This window comes from Rousettus aegyptiacus, unplaced genomic scaffold, assembly GCF_014176215.1.
Source record: "Rousettus aegyptiacus isolate mRouAeg1 unplaced genomic scaffold, mRouAeg1.p scaffold_m13_p_1, whole genome shotgun sequence".
NCBI lineage: Eukaryota > Metazoa > Chordata > Mammalia > Chiroptera > Pteropodidae > Rousettus > Rousettus aegyptiacus.
Window position 1 is genome coordinate 99,444,399 of NW_023416284.1, and position 21,920 is coordinate 99,466,318.

Genomic DNA, 21,920 nt, shown 5'->3' on the forward strand with positions numbered 1-21,920 from the left:
CCTTATTTTTTATTTTTATTTTTTATTTTTTATGCCTGCAGCACCTGGTCTTCCTAGGTGGTCTCCTATCCAAGTACTAACCAGGCCTGACCCTGCTTAGCTTCTGAGATCAGACAGGTCGGGTTTGTTCAGGGTGGCATGGCTGTAGACCCCTGACTAGCATAATTCTTAACCAAACTTTATCTTTGCCATTTGACAGGAAATAGTGTCTTGTAATTTAATTTTTAGGAGTCCTCTCTTATCCACAAGATATGTTCCAAAACTCCCTAGTGAATACCTGAAACCACAGATAGCATTAAACCCTGTATATACTGGGTTTTTTTTTTCTTTATGTACTTAAACTTTATTGCTTCTTTTTGGGATATCCAAATTGCCAACATCACTACTCTTGTGCTTTGGTGCTATTATTAAGTAAAATAAGGGTTGCTTGAACACAAGCACTGCAACATTGTGACAATCCATCTAATATCTGAAACAGCTGCTAAGTGACTAACAGGCAGGTAGAATATATACAGTTTAGAGATGCTGAACTAAGGGGTGGCTTATGTCCCTGATTAGATGGAGTACAACGGCTAGAGATTACATCGTGCTACTCAGTCAGAACAGCATACGATTTAAAACTTATGAATTGTTTATTCCTGGAATTTTCCATTTAATATTTTCAGACTGAGGTTGACCTCGGGTAACTGAAACCATAGAAAGTGAAACTATGGATAAAGGGGGATTACTGTATATTTTTCTTAGTCTAAGTTAAATTAATTATTTTTATTTCTTCAGGGGTTACTTGTCTTTTTAAATTAATTAATTATTTATACCCCTTGATCTGCTGCAGAGTAGTTGATTTCTTTTTCTTTCTTATTTAAAGCAGCTCTTTGTGTGTCAGGGAGAAGATCCCCCAGTGACATGAGTTGGAAATATTTCTCCCTCTTATTTGGGGGGGGAGGGGGGTTAGTCTTTGACTTTGTTTATGGATTTTTCTTTTATTACACAGAATTTTTTAATTTTATGTCATCAGATTTGTCAGTCTTTTATGACTTCTTTGTCTTGTGACATACTTAGACGGCCCCCATTCCAAGACTGTGAAAAAACAATTTATCCCATGTGTTATTCTATTACTTTAAGATTCTCCTCCCCAACTCCCACTCCCGTTTAACTCTTAGATTTATCTGGAATTTACTTCTGTGTAGAACATGAAGTATGAACCCACCTTCTTTTCTCCATATGGCTAACGTCTCTTCCTCACTGATTTGAAATGTCACTTTTATACTGTGTTCTCTTGATTAAAGGTATTATTCAGAGTGAGTGTTGACTCAAAAACAATTTTAAATATTAGCTTTAAATTTTTAAGAGTGGTAGTCAGGTGTCTGGGGCAGTGATTCTGAATTCTTGGAGTGCCTTCCTATCAGGATTCTGTAAGAGCTACAGCCCCCTTCCCTCCATGACAGAGCCTACTTATGTAAGCTGCTATTTCTGAGGGGTATGTAACTTTCTTAAGTGTATTGTGCCAAGAAGTAGTTTTAACCACTGATCTAGGGATTATCCTTTAGACGGAGATTCATGTATCCTGTAGCCTTATAAAATTCATCTGTTGTCAGAGGCCCATCTTGTGATTCCAGGGTTGTTACTTTAATGAGAAAAGACCCCTAACAAGAGTCCAGAAGTAAAGGGAGCACCTTTCCAAAAAAAATGAACTCTTCACTTTTGAATCATTAGTTTCTGATTCTCAGATTGTCTTCCCCCTTAAGAATTGTAGTCAATTTATACATCTTCACCTAAGTAAGCTTACTTTTGTGGACCATATATCTTCCTGGGGAAAAGAACTACTGGATTAGGCTATATTTTGTCATTATGTAGATCCGAGAATAGAGGAATAAGAGTCACCTCTTTTAATTGGAAACTGTTTAAAGTCAGAAAAGTGGGTGGCCCTTTAAAAAGTAGAATTCTCAGGGTACTCCTGACTATAAAGGCTCATAGAGTTCTACCCAAGGCAAGTGAAAGGGGTAGGCCTATCTTGTAGGACCGATGCCACTACTAGGGCGGATATCCCCAAGAAGCATTCTGCGAGGTCCAGTGTTTGACCAGCCCATTTGGTTTGGTAGAGGAAGATGTACAATGACTTTTAATTTCATCCACTATCGTAAGATTGTTCTTTATTTGGGCTACTCAAGGAGTAGCTTGTCACTTTGAACTTCAGGGCGACAAATGTTCTCTGTGCTCGAAAGTCCGAGTGGCAGTGATCCTGGGTGGAGTGACCGTAGCTGACTTCCTTTCTCAGTTTGTTAATCCTTAGGCATCTCGTTCTCCTCTAGAGGAGCTAGGTACACATATAAAATAGTGAAGGTATAAAGAAGCTGAGATATAGTTGTGAAAGTGTTGTGCGGTTTGGTTGTTTTGTTTCTGTTTTTTGATGTAGGCCATTTTTCACTTACATTTTTATTAATTTAAATTTCAGAGACTGTTAGACATTTTAAAACATAAATTTACAAAGGATACTGTGGAATTTCATTTAAATCAGCGGTCCCCAGCCCTTTTGGCACCAGAGACCAGTCGGTGCTCCTATGAGAATCTAATGCCTGATCTGAGGTGGAGCTGAGGCTGTGATACTAGCACTGAGGAGCTGGCTGGCCCGCTGCTCACCTCCTGCTGTGTGGCCAGGTTACTAATAGACCACAGACAAGTACTGGTCTGCAGCCTGGGGGTTGGGGACCCTGATTTAAATGGTCATGTTGAAGTAAAGAAATAATATACACTTTATAGGCTTAATTATACATTGTAATTTCCAAATTTAGTCCATATGATTGTGATATCTGGGAGACAAGCCCGTGGTACAATAATGAGCTATAACTAATGCAGTTCTACCATATTAAGTATCAGGGTTTAAGGAAGCCTTTCACACAGATTTCTATATATCTATTTAATGGCAGTATTCCTGTCTTTCCTTCCTGAGCCATTTTTACCCCTCAAAAGTCACGTTATGTTAGTACAGTCATGCCAGCATGCCCTTAAGTAACTCCATATTTGAGTCCTAAAAAATTTCGGATAGCCAAGCTGCCCCTTTCACAGTTTTAACAATGAAGTTTACCTTCGATAAGCTTTTTGCACCCTTTCTTCCTCCGATCTCATTTATCATCTCTCCTCTCCCCTCAAATGGGTCGTAATCACCCAGATCATTAAGCAACTGAGTGAATTCACCCCCCAACAGAAAGGTCCCACATCGCATGGTACTTACCCTTCCAGACCTTTCCTGAGGAAAGCATGTTTCCTTCAATGTGACAGGAGTCTTTTTTTTGTACCTGTTTGGTCTTGTGACTGATAGGATAGACAGTTTGGGGGAGCTAAAAAGGAGATGGCAGTTTTAACCAAGAAAAAGCATTTAGTTGAAATCCCTTCTGCCGTCTTCGGGCGTGTCCCTCTTCTGGGCATCTCTTCAGGATTTCATTCCTCCGTCCAACTGCCGTTCACAACTGCCCTTTCCAACTGCTCCAGAACTCTTGGCCCTGGCATTCCGTGATGTAAATTATTCCACGCATGGCTTGAAATGGGAGTGAAGCAGTGTTGCCAGGTGTCGGATCACTAGTGTAAGTTTACCGGATCTCGGGGGAGGGAGGAGAAAGGGGGAGAACTGCTCTTGGAATTTGTACAGTTGTTATTGTTTGAGCCAGAGCACAGTAATTGTGCTGGCTGAGCTTGATGTTGCCGATGGCTGGGGAGAAAGGGAGCTTTGGGCCCGGAGCTTGGTTGAATTTTTGGTTGAGATTTTCTACTTTAAAGATTCTGGTGTTAAGATATAGATTATTTGGAATTGTACAGTTGGTAGGGTTGTTGCCAAGAGATAACCTGGGACCTTTGGGACAGAGCCTGTAGCAATACCGCCTGGGACTATGTTGTTTCTTCTGCCTCAAAAAGTAGGCAGAACTGACTTTTCTGTTTTCCTAAAGTTAGCTAAAAATAAGGCAAGAAATTCAGATCACTCACATGTTTGGAAACATCCAATCACAAAATTCAAAGGCCTCTGTATCCGCGAGATTTTTTATTAAAACAAAAATCTTATTTCTCTCCTAGTTCATGATACATTTTGAAGAAGTTAGCTGTTCAGGGTTTATATTCCCTTTGGGGAATCTGCGAATGCGGGGTTGCAGCCAACTATCTTTGATTTGTCCAGATTCCTTTTGACTTGTAAGTTAAGGATTTGTGTTCAATAAAAACTATTTAAATTGAATACTTAATCTCTTGAATGACCACAAAAAATTTAGATCCTATTACTAATAAAGCAGTTAAAAGAAAAACTCACATGAAGTACACAGCTGTTTATCTAGGAACGTATATAGTATATTTCTATGTTACACAGATGCTACTGGCTTTAATATGCTTTGCTGAAACAGTTTTTTTATTCCTTATAGTTGTCATGGATGATGATGATGACTCGTGTCTCCTTGATCTTATTGGGTAAGATGCTTGTTCCAAAATCAGGGTAAATCAAGTGTATGAGGCTCGCTGTACTAAAACAACCTAATAAGCATATTAAAACCGATGGGTTTTTAAAATAAAAATTAATCTTCATAGATATAGTGTGGATTAACAAATAAAGAGAATTTGTTATGATAAGGGTCATAATTAGGTAATGCTTTATTTATCCTTTATTAAAGTCATTTTCTAACAAATCCCAGAAGGCAGGAAATGAATGATAATAGGAAATAAAACAACATTAAATACATAAATAAACAAACCAAAATACTACTAACAAAATTGCTTTAAAATACTCAGGCTAATATGTTGTTTATTTTTACCCTAGTAAAAATGAATCTTAAGCATAGATAATGTATTTATTTGTTGTTTTCCCTTTTTTTTGTTGTTTTCTAGAGACCCACAGGCATTGAACTATTTTCTACATGGACCTAGTAATAAATCTGTAAGTAATACTTAGAACATCACAGATATAAATTGTTTCTTCTTTACACAGTTAAAGTAATCAGTCTGTTGAATTTGTACCTTTGCAGAGCAATGATGACTTGACTAATGCAGGATATTCTGCAGCCAATTCAAATTCAATTTTCGCCAACTCTAGTGTGAGTATTAGAAACTGAATACAATGACAAGTGTTTTTGTCTCATTGATGCCTTGTGAATTAAGCTTTACTTGCCTTTGTATCATGATGAAAATCATTACCTTGTTTTTTTGCAATCGACACAGAAGGAAATCTACTGAATTATGTTGGCACTTTCTACTTTTATTCAATTAAGACAAGCTATATGAGATTTCCTTTGCCATTTTCCTAAGTTTTCAACTTTCTTCTTAAAATGTCTCAGAAATGTTATAACCTGAGAAAGTCATATTAGAGTGTTTTGAACCTTGTTGTACAGCTTTACAGAAATTATTCTTAACTGTAGTCACTTGCTAAACATTTTCATCTTAAATGAGAAAAAATATAATAATAACTGTTTGAGGTACTAATGGTTTAACATAATTAACCTCTTTAATTCTCACAATAACTCCACAAAGTAGATTCTGTTATTATCCAGATCTTATAGATGAGGAAACCAAAGCACAGAGATGTTAGTACTCTCCAAAATTACACATCCAGGAGTTGCAGAGCTAGGATTCTAACCCAGGCCACCGGGTTCTGGAGCTCATAGTTTAAAGCTCCAAGAGCTTCTAACTGTGTACAGTGCCAGGTGGGTACTAGTCAAATGAACTAGTCTTGGCTTTCCTACATAGTTCTTCCCATCATCAATCCCCCAACACCTTATTAGCTTAAGGCTGAGAATCTCTAGTTTTGCAAGTTGGACCAACCATTCCTTATTTTTAAAGCGATACATATGAATATTTTTTATTGTGGGAAAACATACATAGCATAAAATTTACCATTTTAACCATTCTTAAGTGTACAGTTCAGTGGCACTAAGTAAATTTACATGATCATATAATCATCACCACTATCCATTTCCAAAACTTTCTCATCTTTTCATACTGAAACTTTGTACCCATTAAACATTAACTTTCTTCTCTCCCTTTACCCTAGACCTTGGTACCAAGCATTCTACTTTCTGTCTCTGTGAATTTGATTCTTCTAACTAAATACTTCCTATAAATAGAATCATACAATATTTGTCCTTTTGTGTCTGGCTTTTGTCAAGGTTCATTTATGTTGTAGCATGTGTCAGCATTTCCTTCCTTTTAAAGGCTGAATAATATTCCATTTAATGTATATACTACATTTTGTTTATCCATTCACCCATCAGTGTACATTTGTGTTGTTTCTACCTTTTGGCTATTACAAATGTGCACATATTTTTTAAACACAAATACATATCCCACTCATCTTAGTTTCAGGTATACAGGATAGTGATTAGACATATAATTTACAAAATGATCCCCCCTATTAGTACCCACCTGGCACTGTACATAGTTATTACAGTATTATTGACTATATTCCCTATGCTGTACTTCACATCCCCATGACTTTTTTGTAACTACCAATTTGTACTTCTTAATCCCTTTACCTTTTTCACCAAGACTCCCAAACCACCCATTCATCTGACAATCAATCACCAGTTTGATCTCCGTATATATAAGTCTGTTTCTGTTTTGTTTGTTTACCCACATATAAGTGAAATTATGGACCACTCATTCCTGATGGATCTTCTTTAATTTTTTTCTTCACCTTTTAAATTTTTAAATTGTGTTCAAATACGTGTAACATAAAATTTGCCATTTTAAGTATACCGTTCACATTGTTAAGTACATTCACATTGTCTTCACCTTATTTTAAATAGTGGTTGATGCCATATCTTTTCTTTTATAATTTTTACATGTCCCATGAAAAACCATTGGTCCAGTGGAGTATATCTTACTTATGAGTGTCCATGTTCAGTTCTCTTCATATGCCTGTGTTGTTTGCCTCTAGTTGGAATACTTATTCCTTAGGTGCTTAATAAATAAATGTTGATGGACTTTTACTTTTGAATAGGACTCTGGAGTAGTTTTTAAAACATCATAATAAGCGGAGTACTTCTAAGAAATCACATGACCATTCACTCATTTTATGTGGGAAACTTATGTTATCTGGACTGATCTTGCTGGGGTAGTAGTTAAAACTAGGGGAGTTCTGAGAAACCTTAACAAACAGGTCTGAATCTGGAATACCTCTGGACCTCTAATAGAACAACACCCTGAATTCCCAAAACTTGCTTACACTCTTGTGTTACAAGGTACTAGACATGACTCTCTCCTCGATACACACACCTCCTAAGCTGAGTCCCAATTAAGCCTTGGACTGAAAGCAATCCTGAAAATTAAAATCTGTGCCAGTATCTCGAAAAATGATGCTAAACTACAAGTAATCATTAGTATGTTCCTTTTGTTTATCTATTTTCTATAAAATAATTTACCAGAGCAATGAAATCATATACTTAAAAAAATAATGTTCAACATCATTACTAAGGAAATAAAGTATCAGAATAAAGTGAGCAGTTTGGAGAGATGTGCCCAAAAAGCAGACTGTCATGCTTTATTCATATTCAAAAGTGAGATTAAATTTTTTTTTTAGAATCTCTTTCAAAGGTTGGCTATGCCATGTAAGATACTCTTTATTTTTTTTTCTTAGAATGCTGATCCTAAGTCATCCCTCAAAGCTGTGAGCAACCAGCTTGGAGAAGGGCCCAGTGATGGACTGCCACTTTCAAGTAGCCTTCAGTTTCTCGAAGATGAACTTGAGTCTTCTCCTCTTCCTGATCTCAGTGAAGACCAACCTTTCGACATTCTTCAGAAATCCTTGCAGGAGGCCAATATCACTGAACAGACGTTGGCAGAAGAGGCATATTTGGATGCCAGTATAGGTTCAAGCCAACAGTTTGCACAAGCTCAGCTTCATCCTTCTTCATCAGCATCCTTTACTCAGGCTTCTAATGTTTCTAATTACTCAGGTCAGACGCTGCAGCCTATAGGGGTGACTCACGTGCCTGTTGGAGCATCGTTTGCAAGCAATACAGTGGGTGTGCAACATGGCTTTATGCAACACGTGGGGATCAGTGTTCCCAGCCAGCATTTGTCTAATAGCAGTCAGCTTAGTGGTTCTGGTCAAATACAATTAATTGGGTCATTTGGTAATCAACCTTCCATGATGACAATTAATAACCTAGATGGATCTCAAATCATATTAAAGGGCAGTGGGCAGCAAGCTCCATCAAATGTGAGTGGAGGGCTTCTGGTTCATAGACAGACTCCTAATGGCAACTCTTTGTTTGGCAACTCCAGCTCCAGTCCAGTAGCACAGCCTGTTACCGTTCCTTTTAACAGCACAAATTTTCAAACATCTTTACCTGTACATAACATCATCATACAAAGAGGTCTTGCACCAAATTCAAATAAAGTTCCAATTAATATCCAGCCAAAGCCTATTCAGATGGGTCAGCAAAATACATACAATGTGAACAATTTGGGAATACAACAGCACCATGTGCAACAAGGGATCTCTTTTGCCTCTGCAAGCTCACCCCAGGGCTCAGTAGTTGGTCCGCACATGTCTGTGAACATTGTAAACCAACAGAACACAAGAAAACCAGTCACCTCACAGGCAGTGAGCAGCGCTGCAGGTAGTATTGTCATTCATTCCCCCATGGGCCAGCCTCACGCACCCCAGAGTCAGTTTCTCATACCTACAAGCCTTCCTGTCAGTTCCAACTCGGTACACCACGTCCAAACTATAAATGGGCAACTTCTTCAGACTCAGTCTTCTCAGCTCATTTCTGGCCAAGTGGCCTCAGAGCATGTCATGTTGAACAGAAGCTCCTCCAACATGCTCAGGACCAACCAATCGTATTCCGGACAGATGCTGAACAACCAGAATCCTGCCGTCCAGTTAGTGTCTGGACAGACGTTTTCCGCCTCTGGAAGTCCAGTGATAGTCAATCATGCCTCTCCTCAGATTGTTGGTGGACAGATGCCCTTGCAGCAGGCATCACCAACTGTATTACACCTGTCACCTGGGCAGAGTAACGTCTCCCAAGGAAGACCGGGCTTCACCACCGTGCCCTCGGTGACAAGCATGTCAGGACCTAATCGGTTCCCTGTTGTCAGTTCATCCAGCACTGCCCATCCTAGTCTTGGATCTGCAGTTCAGTCTGGTACATCAGTATCAAACTTTACGGGAGATCCACTGACCCAGCCAAACAGGACTCCAGTACCTGTCAGTGTGTCTCATCGTCTTCCAATTTCTTCTTCCAAATCTACCAGCACCTTCAGTAACACACCTGGAGCAGGAACCCAGCAACAGTTTTTCTGTCAGGTAAGTTCCTTTATCAGATGAATACTCAGATGATGACAGAATGGAAAAATGGAATATGTATTTAATAGAATATAATGTTCATCCTAGGCTTTTTACTTATTTTTTATTAATATATTTATCTGACTTATTTAAAATTTTCAACTTATGATTGATTGCCTTTATTCTTCTATGATTAAAATTAAAATTTTGTATCCAGCATAGCATTATGGTTTAGAATGAGGACTCTAAAGTCATACTCATAGATTTGAATCTAAGCTTTCCGGCATGGGCCCAAGTGTTAACTCTCTAGACTTGATTTGCCTCACCAGTCAAATGGACATAGTAATGCTACCACCCCATGGAGTTATTTGGAGGATTAAATGAAATAATCCACATAAAGCACTTAGAGTAGTCCCTGGCATGATAAATAGTAAATACTCCTTAAGAGCCAATATTAATACATAGCAGGTCCTTGAATAAAATCCTTTCTTTCGACGTTGTTTTGTTATAACATTGATAGATGCCATAGGGACTTAACTCTTGTTTATATCAACTAGCCTGTGGTAAAATTGGTTTCATTATATATCATTTTGCTTAAAATCACAGAACCTATTGACAACTTTAAGTGAGAGGTTACTGTATATACTTGAAGGAATGTTATGAGTATTTAAAATGAAAGCTTATTTTAAATTATTTACTTTCATCATATAGCAAGCCATTAGGTCATATAACCATGGACCGGGTAGAGAAGATGCGGCTGCTTTTTCAGTGCCAATCAGAAGGGCTCAGTGACTCAGTGTGACTCAATAGTGGGTAACTGGCTTTCACCAAGAGGATGCATATAGAGGGAGGGATCCAAGACATTGTCATTTGACCAAGTACTTGAGCCTGCTCTTACCATGCCATTGTGCAAACAAATTACTATGTGCAATTAGTAAAACCGTGTAAGGGTTATGCTTCCAAAAAGTCTCAAATGTCATAAGCTTTGGTCCCTCACCCCCATCTGCCCATCCTTAAACTCATCTAGCTTTTGGTTCCCACTCATTCTGAGCACTTTCCTTAGTTCCAGCTCCACACTCAACTTTTACCTCATGTTCTACCCTTCTCAGTCCTCCATTTATACTGCCTTGCTTCTCCACATTTAGAGGTACTAAGAAACTTCTCTGTACCATGTACATCAATATTTTAAAAACTGTATAGCTTTGACTTAGTAATTTTGCTCAGAATCCTAAGGGAGCAAAGATTATTTATGATCAAGGATATTCAATGTATTACTTTTGGTACCAAAGGGGCATGTGTGTGCGTGCATGTCTGTACACATGTGTGCATTTTGAAATGTCAGATTTATAGAAAAGTTAAACTTGCAAGAATAGTATAGAATTCTCATATACCCTTTACCAAGATTCCTCATATGTTAACTTTTTTACCACATTTGTTTTATCCTTCTCTCTCTCTCTTACTCATACACGCATACCTCTTTGATACTCTTGACCCCTAAATACTTTGCACTTAAGTGTTTATTTTCTAAAAACAGGGATATTTCCTATATAATTTTAGTACAGTTTTAAAAATCAAGAAATCACCTTTATTACAATATTATTGTGTAATCTAAAGACTTTATTCAGATTTAATCAGTTTTTCCAGTAATGTGTCTTATAGCAAAAAAGAAAAAAAATCATTTCGTGTTGTTTTTATTGTCCAGGATCCAAACTGGGGTCACTGTCTAATTTTGTTGTCACATCTTTAAATCTGGAACAGTTTCTCTTTGACATTTAAAAAAAAGTTTTAATTTTTGAGTTCACATAAAATATTATGTTAGTTTCAGGTGTATAACATAGTGATTAGACATTTATATAACTTATAAAGCAATTGCTCTGATAAATTGAGCACCTGACAATACACATAGTTACTACAGTATTATTGACTATGTTCCTTATGCTGTACTTTACATCCCCACGACTATTTTGTAACTACTAGTTTGTACTTCTTAATCCCTTCCCCTTTTTCACCCACACCCCAACTCCCCTCTCATCTGGCAACCATCAAAATGTTCTCTGCATCCATGAATTTGTTTGTTTTGTTAGTTTCTTTATTTTGTTTTTTAGATTCCACATATAAGTGAAACCATATGGCATTTGTCCTCTCTGTCTGACATACTCCATTCAGCACAGTATCCTCTGGGTCCACCCATGTTGTAGATGACAACATTTCATTCTATGGCTAAGTAATATTCCACTGTAGATATGTACCACCTCTTCTTTATCTGTTCATCCATTGATAGATACCCAGGTTGCTTCCACATCTCAGCCATTGTAAATAATGCTGCAGTCAGCATACATGACCCTTCAAAGTAGCGTTTCAGGTTTCTTTGAATAAATACCCAGACGTGTGATTACTGGGTCCTGCTTTGTCTCTTGTTATAGCCTTTGTTTTTAAAGTCTGTTTTGTCTGATATAAGTATTGCTACTCCAACTCTTTTTCTTCATTTCCATATTTATGACATATCTTTTTCTACCCCTTTCTACTCCCTGTGTGGGTCTTTCGATATAGAGTCTCTTATAGGCAGCATATGTAAGGTTCTTATTTTCTTATCTATTCAGCCACCCTACGTCTTTTGATTAGAGCATTTAATCCACTTACATTTAATTGCTCATAGATATGTAGTTGTTGCTATTTTATTCACATTATTAACCTTTGTCTTCTTAAAGAAGTCCCTTTAACATTTCTTGTAATACAGGTTTGGTGGTGGTGAACTCTTTTAACTTTTTCTTGTTTGGGAAGTTCTTTATCTGTCTTTCAATTCTAAATGATAGCTTTGCTGGGTAGATTACTCTTGGTTCTCTGAATATCTATCACTGAATATTTATTGCCAATCCCTTCTGGCTTGCAGAGTTTCTGTTGAGAAATCAGCCGACAATCTGATGGGTACTTCCAACTTGGGTGGGGCAGAGTCTCAGAATCACCATGGTGGGGCTACCAGAGTTAGCCAGATTGATGGAAACTCAGATATAGTGGCCACTTTTGTCTGCACACCGGGAAGAGGGAGGGCTCAACAAAGAAATAATGGATTCTGTTAGCACTTCTGTCTGGGAGAAAGCTGCCCTTCCAGTCCTCCCCCTGAAGCAAGACAATTCATTTCCTCCTGTATGTCCCAGGTGCCTTTTGCACTGCTGCCCCAGCACTGGAGCTCAGAGTCCATCAGTGAGTAAGTTGGTGCATGGGCCCTTTAAAAAGAAAACCTGGGACTTCAGCAGTCTTCTGCCTCACTCAGCCACAATTTCTGCTTGTTTTCATAGCCAGAAGTTGTGGAGACTTCTTTTCCTGGCACTGGAACCCTGGGCTGGGGAGCCTGGTGTGGGGCTAGCACCCCCTCGCTCCACTGGGGGGATCTCTACAGCCAAGATAATCCACCCAATTTTTATCTGCTACTTGCAGGTTTGGGATCAGCCCATTCCGCATCTCCACTCCTCCTACAAGTCTTTACGTGTCTTCTATATGTTCTTAGTTGTAGGATTTCTGTTCAGCTAGACTTCAGGTGATTCTCAAGGATGGTTGTTCTGTAGTTGTAATTTTGGTGTGGTCATGAGAGGAGGAGAGCACAGGGTTTATCTACTTCATTATCTTGACCTGAAATGACCTTGATATTTTTTGAAGCATACTAATCAGTTTTATACAATGTCCTTGAATTTGGGTTTCTCTGATATTCCTCATGATTAGTTTTAGGTCATACGTTTTTGGTAGGATTGCTGCAGAAATGATGTGTCCTCAAAATGTGGACTCGTCCCATTACTATCGATGTTAACTTTGAATACTTGTTTAAGATATTGTTTGATGCATCTTAAGAAATCTTTTGTGAAAGATACTTTGAAACTGTAGATAGCCAGTTGCTCATCAAACTTGCACACACTGGTTTACATTTCATTGATAATTCCTGATTGAATCAGTTTTACTGAATCAGCTGTTATTGTGATAGTCACCAAATAGAGATTTTCTAATTCCATCATTTGTTCTATATTAATTGTTGGCATTCTAATCTAAGAAAAAACTTTTCCTTCTCCCCGTTTACTTATGTTTGTTTATATCAGTATGGACTTACAGATTCTTATTTTATTTGATGGGTTAAAGGTGGTTACAATCATTTATTTTGATGCTCAAATTAATTTGATGGCCAATGGGCACCCCTCCAATTTGACTGCTGGTCCTTTGGATATGTTTCCATCATGCTTTGAGCATGTTCTTTAATTTCTGGCAGAACAAGATGTTCCATGTTCGTCTTTTACTTTCTCTGCCCCTGTCCTGGAATCAACCATTTCTTAAAGGCGCCTATTTCTTCTAATGGAGAACAGTATTTAGAAACCAAGATCTCAGTGCTACATATTCGTCGATACTAAGGTTGCAGCCAGAACTTACATAAACTCAACATCAGTAGCTACTTATATATCTATCAATCTGTTTTATGTAGTTCATACTGATACAATTCCAATCCAGGACCACAGGGTTTTTTATTCAGGTCTCCCTCGTTTCCATATTTGTAACTCATTTTCTAACAGTGAGAAAGCCAGCTCCACAATATATTTACTCATTTGCTCAGTCCTAGAGTACAGAGAAAATAATTTCAGAATTACTAATCCATACCACTGTGAAAAACAAGCCTACTAATTAGATTTCAGTATTGGTTTACAATTCTGTCTTTAGTCTAAAGATATATAGTCAAAATTCTATGTTCAAAAATTACTTGAGTTACTTCATTTTATTTTTCATCCTTGGTATACTATTTACTTAAAAAATATTTTTGTTTATATTTTATTTTGGATTCTTTTCCCACTATTCTTGTCGATTTTCTCTATTTAATTTATTTTGAACATGTGAACTATAAACATGGTCCCAGAATTCAGGGCTATGCAGAAAGTGTCCCTGAAGCCATCTCATTCTTCCCTATCTTGCTCTCTACCTCAACCCTCCATCCTTTTCTGCCAGTTCTCACCCACCCTCTCTATTCACCAATCTCTTTAGTTTCTAGTTTATTTATCGTATGTTATTTTCGCACAGCTAATCAGATACATGTATTATTTTCTTCCCCCTTTTTTTACTCAAAAAATATAATTCTGTAGATAATCTTTGAAACCAAAGTGTTGCAAAATTTTTTCTAAAACCCAAATATCCAATAATAAGAGAAGGATCGGATATGATGAAGTACTATGTAGCCATTTTAAATGTTTCAAAAAATGGTTAAAGATGTGGGGAAAGGCTTACAGAATAAAGTGTACATTTAAATGTAAAATATTTAAAATGTACATTAAAATAAAATATTTAATAAGCAATTTGTTTTCACTTTCAGAAAAATGTTGGGGAGAAACAATATGGCGAATTAGAAAACAGAAAACCCTCTTGCTTACAAAACACCTGGAAACTTGATTAGAAGGAAATGCACTAAAACATTAACAGTAATTCTCCAGGTGATAGGATTACAGGTTATTCTAATTTTCTTCTAGTTTTAAAAACTTACTCATCATAGAGAAGGTGATACCCAAACAGCATTTATCAAACCACATTTGTTCACATTTAAAGAAATAAGTAAAACATGCAATTGGTAAAAATTAAAAAGAGTTCCAAAGTAGTTTAGAGTGAAAAGTCAAGTCTCCCCCAAGTTTCCCTCCCAAAGGCCACTACTGTTTCTAGGTTCTTTATTCTTTCAGACATATCTGCAATTTCATATATGTATACCTATCTCTGCAACACACCGTAGATTTGTTTTGCTTAATTATATTACTTGAGGATCATTTTATATCAGTATGTATTGATTTGCTTTATGTTTGTTATTATAATTAATTATAATCAGCCACAGCATGATCATTTCTTTTTCTTTCTTTTTTTAAAATAATGCTTCAATGGGGGAAAAAATCTGACTCCCAAAAGTTTCAGTTATCCAAAGGTAACAAGAAGCCAACTTTGGCAGCTCCAGGGTAAATTTTTTTGTGCCTTTTACTGCCAAAAAGTACTGGGGACTAGGTCAGTTGCATTTTATCAAGTGTGTTCCTGCTGTAGATTTTCCAGAACAATTAAAGCATCAGGTGTATTGGATTAAGGAGGACACAACCTTAGATGCAGCATGAATTGGAAAAGTAGTGTCGAGGTGTTGTCTAACATTTAAAACCTAGGACATCCAGAAACACTTATAGCAACTCTTTTACTTGATAATTTCTGTGTAAAATTTGTGTATAAATTACTTCATATTACAGTGTAATGAACAAAAATAGCATGACCAGGGCCTTTAGTGTTTGTCTATTTGGGAAAGTTTAATTCAGCAAGCTTTGATACTATACAGGGTTAATATTAGAGGATTAAGTTTTTAAGCATACACTTTATTTTGGTATAGATAATTTGTTTGGTTCAAAAATCAAAAGGTACAGAAAGATGTGTACTACAGTGAAAAATTGCCCTCCTCCTGTCCTCCAGCCACCCAGTTGCCTGCAGACAACCAATGTAACCAGCTTCTTGTAGAGTGAATTTAAGTCCTCGCCCACCTTTTGCATTAGGAAAACTTTCAAACCCACAGAAAAGCTAAAAAAGTACAGTGAACCCATTCACCCAGATTTATCAGGTGTTTATGTTTTGCAACATTTGCTTTTTCTGTCTGTCTCTACACACACACACACACACACACACACACACACACACACACTTTTTTCTCTGAACCACTTGAAATTAAGTCGCAAACATCATGCCCCCTTACCTCTAAATACTTTAGCAGGTATCGCCTAAGAACAAGGACCTTCTTCAGCACAACCACAATATCACTGTCACACCCAAGAAATTTAACATTAATATAATAAAATTAGATCACATTTCTTCCCTTTAATCCAATAATGTCCTTTATGACAATGCTTAACTCTAGAAACTTGGCAGAGAGCACTGATTTCATTCATTGTCATGTCTCTTTAGTCTGCTGCCACCCAGATCAATTATCTTGTAGAGCGGCCCTCAGTGTGGAGTTATCTGATTGTTTTCCTTATGATTAGATTCAGTCTAAATGGTTTTGGCAAGACACATAACGTCGTTTTGTCCCACTTTTGGTGATTTTGAGTACGATCGCTCAGTCATAGTGGCCTCTGTCAGGTTTCTCCTCAAGGTGCTCATAGGTACCTGGTTCCCTTTGTAAAGAAGAAATTATCTCTAGGATGGTGCTTTGAGACCACTAAGACTATCCTGTTCCCCAGCCTTTCATTCAGTGATTTGAGACTCCATTGATAATCCTCCCCTGAATATTACACTTATGGTTGCAGAATGATTTTCTAATTGTGTTATCCCATCTATAGTTATTAGCTGGGATTTTTCCATAAAGCAGAACTTTTCTTCTGCCTCTCACTTTTTTTTTTAATTAAAATTATTGGGGTGACATTGGTTAATAAAATCAAATAGGTTTCAAGTGTACAATTCAGTAATACATCATATGTATATTGCATTGTTTGTTCACCACTCAAAGTTAAATTTCCTTCTGCCACCAAATATTTGATGCCCCCTCCCCCTTACTGCTATCTACCTCCCCACTTCCACCTCCCCTCCGGTAACCACAAATCCACTATTCTTATCCATGAGTCTCTGCTTGTTTATCAGACTTGTTTGTTACTTTTAGTTTTATATCCCACATATGAGTAGAATCATATGGTTCTCAACTTTTTCTGTCTGACTTATTTCATTTAGCATGATATCCTCAAGATCTATCCCTGTTGCTGCAAATGGCAGTATTTCATCTTTTCTTACGGCAGAGTAATTTGAGTAACACTATAAACTTCTAAGGTTTTGAGGGGGAAAGTTTTGCATTCATTTTTAAGCTTTCTGTTATGGAGAATTTTATCATGAGCAAAAGTAGACAAGAGAGTGTAATGAGCACCCATGCTCAATCAGCTTCAGTGCTTACCAGCTCACTCATGGCTATTCTTATTTCATCAATACCCCACTCACTCTCCCTGCCCCATATTATTGTGAAACTAATCCAGATGTTTCTCTGTAATATTTATTGTATATCTCTAAAAGATCGTGCTTCCTTTGTAGTTAATGTGTTACAATCTATTGCTTGCTTGCCTTATTATTTATTTATTTATTTATTTATTTTTTGATGTTTAAATTGTCCCCAATTTGATCAGTGGAGGCTTCTAGGCTTTTGACATGTTCCCATCTCCTTTGAGCACCTTATAGCGCAAGATATTATAGGCTTGTCTTATGATTATCTTGCCTCAGACCCAGAATCAGCCGTTTCTTCAGGGAGCCCTGTGAACTTAAATTTCTTAATGCAGAGCATCATTTACAGGGTTTAAACTTTCCTGTAAATGGATTAATACTCAAAAGTCAATGATTAAAGGAGGAGATTAATAAGAGTTTAACCTATCAAACAAAGTAAATAATTTATTTTAAGTCTAAATCTCCTTAGATCACAAAAAGATTTAGTAGATTTTAAATTCCTTGAGAGCAGCACCTACCGTGCTTTCGCTACAGTGATCAAAACTGAAGTCTTCAGTGCTGCCTATTCCTCCCTAATTCCCTGTCCCCTCTAGCTCAGCCTGCCTACCTAACTGTAGAACCACTGCATCTTCAGACACCTACACTTCAAAATCTAGATGTTCTTGTTTTTCCCTCTCCTCTAAACCTTTAATAAGTTATCAGAACCTTCAAGTTCTTCTTTGAATGTCTCATATCCATTCTTTCTAATAATAATGAAAATCATGATCATATTATTAACAACAGATACAGTGCCGGGGACAATATATGGTATTTCTAATCCTTATCTTGGGGTTACAACTAGGAGATGGAGGTTCAGACCATAGGCAAATTTGCTCATAAAGGCAGACTTTATCTGCTAGCTATCTACATCATACTACTTTCCATTTCTCTCTTTTTCTACATCCATAACCTGAGCTAGACTTTAAGAGGGACTGCAGTAAACTGGGAAAAATGAAAGCTGAATTAGGAGTCAGAGCTCACTTGTAGATTCTGCCTTGATACTTACTAGTGTTTTGTGGTCTAAGTTCGTGTCTTAATTCTCTGAGCCCTAGTTTTCTCTTCTCAAAAATGAGGGATGCCAGCTGTGCAATAGAATCACTTGGGGAGCTTTTAAAAAATATGAATACCTGGGCCTCACCTCTGGATGTTCTGATTTAAATGGTCTGGAGAAAAGACTCTAGGCGTCTGCATTGTTCAGAAGCTCCTCCAAGTGATTCTAAAGTACAACCATACTAGAGAACCACCGGGCTAGATGATTTCCAAGGCCCATTCATATCGCAATTAGACAACTGTAACAATTGTCTAGGTGATTAATCTGCGTTTGGCCTCTTCCAAAAGCTTGATTTCTACCACATTAATCTCCCTAAAACATTTGCTTGATGACCTGAACTAAATCATCTGGGAGCTTTCTGTTGCTACAGGAGAAAGCACAAACTTCTTTGGCTGGTGGGTAAGGTTATCCAGTCAGAAACTGTCCAGGTTAGCCAGGCTGACCCCCATTGTTCCCAGACTCAATGAGCCTCCAGCCTTTGCTGATGGGTATTCACTGTAAGTCCTTTGCTATCAGGTCTAAATGCTTCCCCTGCTTCGGGGGCTCCACCTAAAGCCCCTCAAAGAATAAAGCCTTTCAGTCCCTCCCTTGATTTTTTTTTTCTCTGCCTTTTTTGTTTGTACTGCCCACTTAGGTATATAATCACTTATAGTGCTAATGTTTCCTTCATTGATTCAGTCAGTTATTCAATAGTATTTCAATACTGTGTCCCTGGGACCCGGCGCTGGGCCGGGTCCCAGGGACACAGTAATCTATTGCATGGCAGGAGGCAGATAGATAAGCTGACAGCCACATGCAGTATTTAAGTGCTCTAGTAGAGGTAGTCCAGAGTGCCAGGCTCTGCAAAGAAACCTCTAACCACATGGGATGATTCGGGAAGATGGTTTTTGTCTGAGACCTTCTAAGGGAGAAGGAAGAATTCTCCAGCAAGAGAGGGGCTGAGTGAAGAATGTTTAGGGATGGAAACAGCAGGTGCAGAGCCTGGAGAGAGAAAAGGCCATGGTACTGTGGGGGAAGGAAAACATGGACAGGTGAGGGGTGCAAAGGTTTAGGCAGGAAAGATGAGCCAGGACCGAATTATCCAGGATCTTATGTGTCACGTTAAGGAGCCAGTGTCATAGTCTAAGCATGAAATAGTGAAGACCTAGACTAGCCAAGTGGCAATAAAGATGGTGAGCAATGAATGGATTTGAGACAATTAGGTTAGATAGAACTTTTAATTGATTGGCTATAGTAGAGAAATAAGGATGACATATAGGTTCCTGATGATGACACCTAGGTTCACTGATATTGAGCGTATGGGAAGAAATTGTAATTTGAAGGGAAGTTATGAGTTTATTTTAGGATATATTTGTTAAGTCTGAGGTTTCTGTAGGACAACTAAGTTGTATGAAATACTAAAGTGTAAGACTAAAATATGTGCTGAAGTGAGTTCGATCAGCATATAAGTTATAATCAAAGTGGTGGAAGCGAATGAAATGGATCAGGGAGAGGGTGTAAGTAGAGAAGAAAAAATGGCCAGAAAAGAACCTCAAAGCACCTCAACATTTAGGAAATGGAAACAGAAAGAGGAGTCCACAAGTGAGGCTCAGAAGGTTCCAGAGAGGAGGAATAAAATAATGGGGTTTAGAAATTTGGAATCTAAGAGAATGTTGCAGGCAGGAAGGAAGAGGCCCACAGAGTGAAGTGTCACTGAGGAGTCAGTGAAGGTAAGGATCGGAATGTCGCTGACAGATTTAGCAACAAGAAGGCAGTAGTTGACCTTGGTAAGATGTGTTTCTATGGAATGATAGGTGCAGAGGCCAACTGCAAGACTAAAGAGAGAATAAGATGTGGTAGTGAGTATAGACAATTTTTAGAAAAATTAAAGCAACTGAGACAGCAGTAACTACAACGATGTGTGGAGTCAGGGAGTTGTTGTTGTTGTAAGATATGGGAAAGGCTTGAGCTCTTTTCAAAGCTGACAGGAAGGAGAAGGACAATGAATTCTAGATGGGTTTCTTTGCAGAAAAGAAGGAGGATGGCTCTTCGATTGTAACAAAAGAAGGGGGAAAGATGAAAAGGGGTGCTGCAGATAAGGTTGTAGCTTTGAAAATTGAACAAGTTCTCACCTGTCTTCCAGGTTTGAAAATAATGAAATAGTGTTCTGTGGGAAAGAACAAAGGAGTGGCTAGGGGAAAGAAAGGATTCCTGGACAGGCATTAAGCCCACTTGAGACTGGATACCATAATTGCAGTTCACTGATCAAATGGGTGGGCCTGGATGTTTTCTGGATGGCAAACTTTCATGGGGCAAAGATTGTGTATGGCATCCTTCAGCTTCCTTCTCTGTGATTAGCACAGTGCTGGGTACACATTTGACACCCAAACATCTTAGTCAAGGTACTTTGGGTTGCAACGAGAAGAAACTCACCCTAACACGTTTAGCCAAAAAAAAAAAAAAAAAAAAAAAAAAAGGTATGCGGGGTGGGGGGGAATGTCTAGGAAATATAGTGCAGCTCCTTATGAGAGTCAGAAACCAGGCTCTCTGATATTCTCTCAACTCCCTAAAGATAGCATGGCCTCTTATCTCTCCTTCCTTGTTCCCCTTACTCTTCTCCTGGACCAAAGTGGCCACCCAGGCCACCTTTATGTTATGATCCATGGATATAACAGAGACTGCAAATGCAGTGGTTTCCAAAACTTAGTAATGCATCAGAGTCACCTGGAGATCTTTTTAAAATTATAAATTCCTAAGCCCACATTGGATTTCTGAATGGATCTTTGTGGATGGAACCCAGAAACTTTGCCTTGTAGAAGTTCCCCAGGTGATCTTCATATAACTAGTCTCTAAACCAGCATTTGAGAAACACGGCCCTGAGGTATACACCGCCCCTTCCCACCCCTACTCTAGATTCCCAGGAGAGAGTCTGATTGGCCTGCTGTGGTTCAATAAGCCGTGGCCAGAGGAGCCAAGTTGTGGGAAACATGAGGAAGTGGCCAAGCAGGGCCTCTGCTGCTCTATACTTGGCTTTCATTCAAATTGGGGAAAAGTGCCCCTCTGGGCCCAAAAAGAAAAAGGCACCCTTCTGGGGAGGTAAACTGCCCCTCTGGCATGTGTGGCACTTTTGGATGTGGGGAGGGGAGGAAGGGTGCTCTTTTCCTGGGTTTTAGCTTTTAACACCCTCTGGCAGGTAACACACTTTTATGTGTGCTCTAACCTTGCTGGCTCTAACCCAATTCTGTGACAATTCCCAGAGGAGGGTGTGATTAGGCAGATCCAAGGGGTCTCCCTCATTCAGCAAAGGGCTGTCGTGGGATGAATATCATCTTGCTAATTTTGTAATTGGCTTCTTTCAAAATGTACCAGGAGGGCAAAATTAATATGTTAAGTCTTCTGATTCATTGGGGTTTTACTATGTGCTCTTAGTATCAAGACAATTCGTGAGGTCTAAATAGTTAAAATTGTACATTGATATTAGTAGAGTTCTTTGAGCCAAGTGCTTACCAAATATTCTGAAATAGCTTCTCTATTTGTGAAGAAAATACATTTCAAGGACAAGCCTTCTCTAAGAGTTTAATAAAAACAACAGAATGATAAATGTTATTTCTGGAAAAGATTGTCAACTGT

The 21,920-nt window shown here is 38.2% G+C and overlaps 1 protein-coding gene and 1 pseudogene across 3 annotated transcripts in view; one reads left to right on the forward strand and one right to left on the reverse strand.

Annotated features, from left to right (window-relative positions):
* The window catches only part of BICRAL (BRD4 interacting chromatin remodeling complex associated protein like), a 91,804-nt gene that overhangs the window by 54,835 nt on the left and 15,049 nt on the right, over nt 1–21,920 (forward strand). Inside the window, exons 1-5 of one of the 3 annotated variants that reach the window (XM_016128605.2) lie at nt 131–3,578; nt 4,401–4,446; nt 4,861–4,909; nt 4,998–5,066; nt 7,604–9,283. In XM_016128605.2, the coding sequence (XP_015984091.1) occupies nt 4,406–4,446; nt 4,861–4,909; nt 4,998–5,066; nt 7,604–9,283 (1,839 nt within the window). In that variant the 5' untranslated portion in view covers nt 131–3,578; nt 4,401–4,405. Of the gene's footprint in view, nt 1–130; nt 3,579–3,604; nt 4,447–4,860; nt 4,910–4,997; nt 5,067–7,603; nt 9,284–21,920 lie in introns of those variants that run through there. The other 2 variants (XM_016128604.2, XM_016128603.2) reach the window with 2 other exon arrangements.
* LOC118605184 lies at nt 33–150 on the reverse strand (annotated as a pseudogene).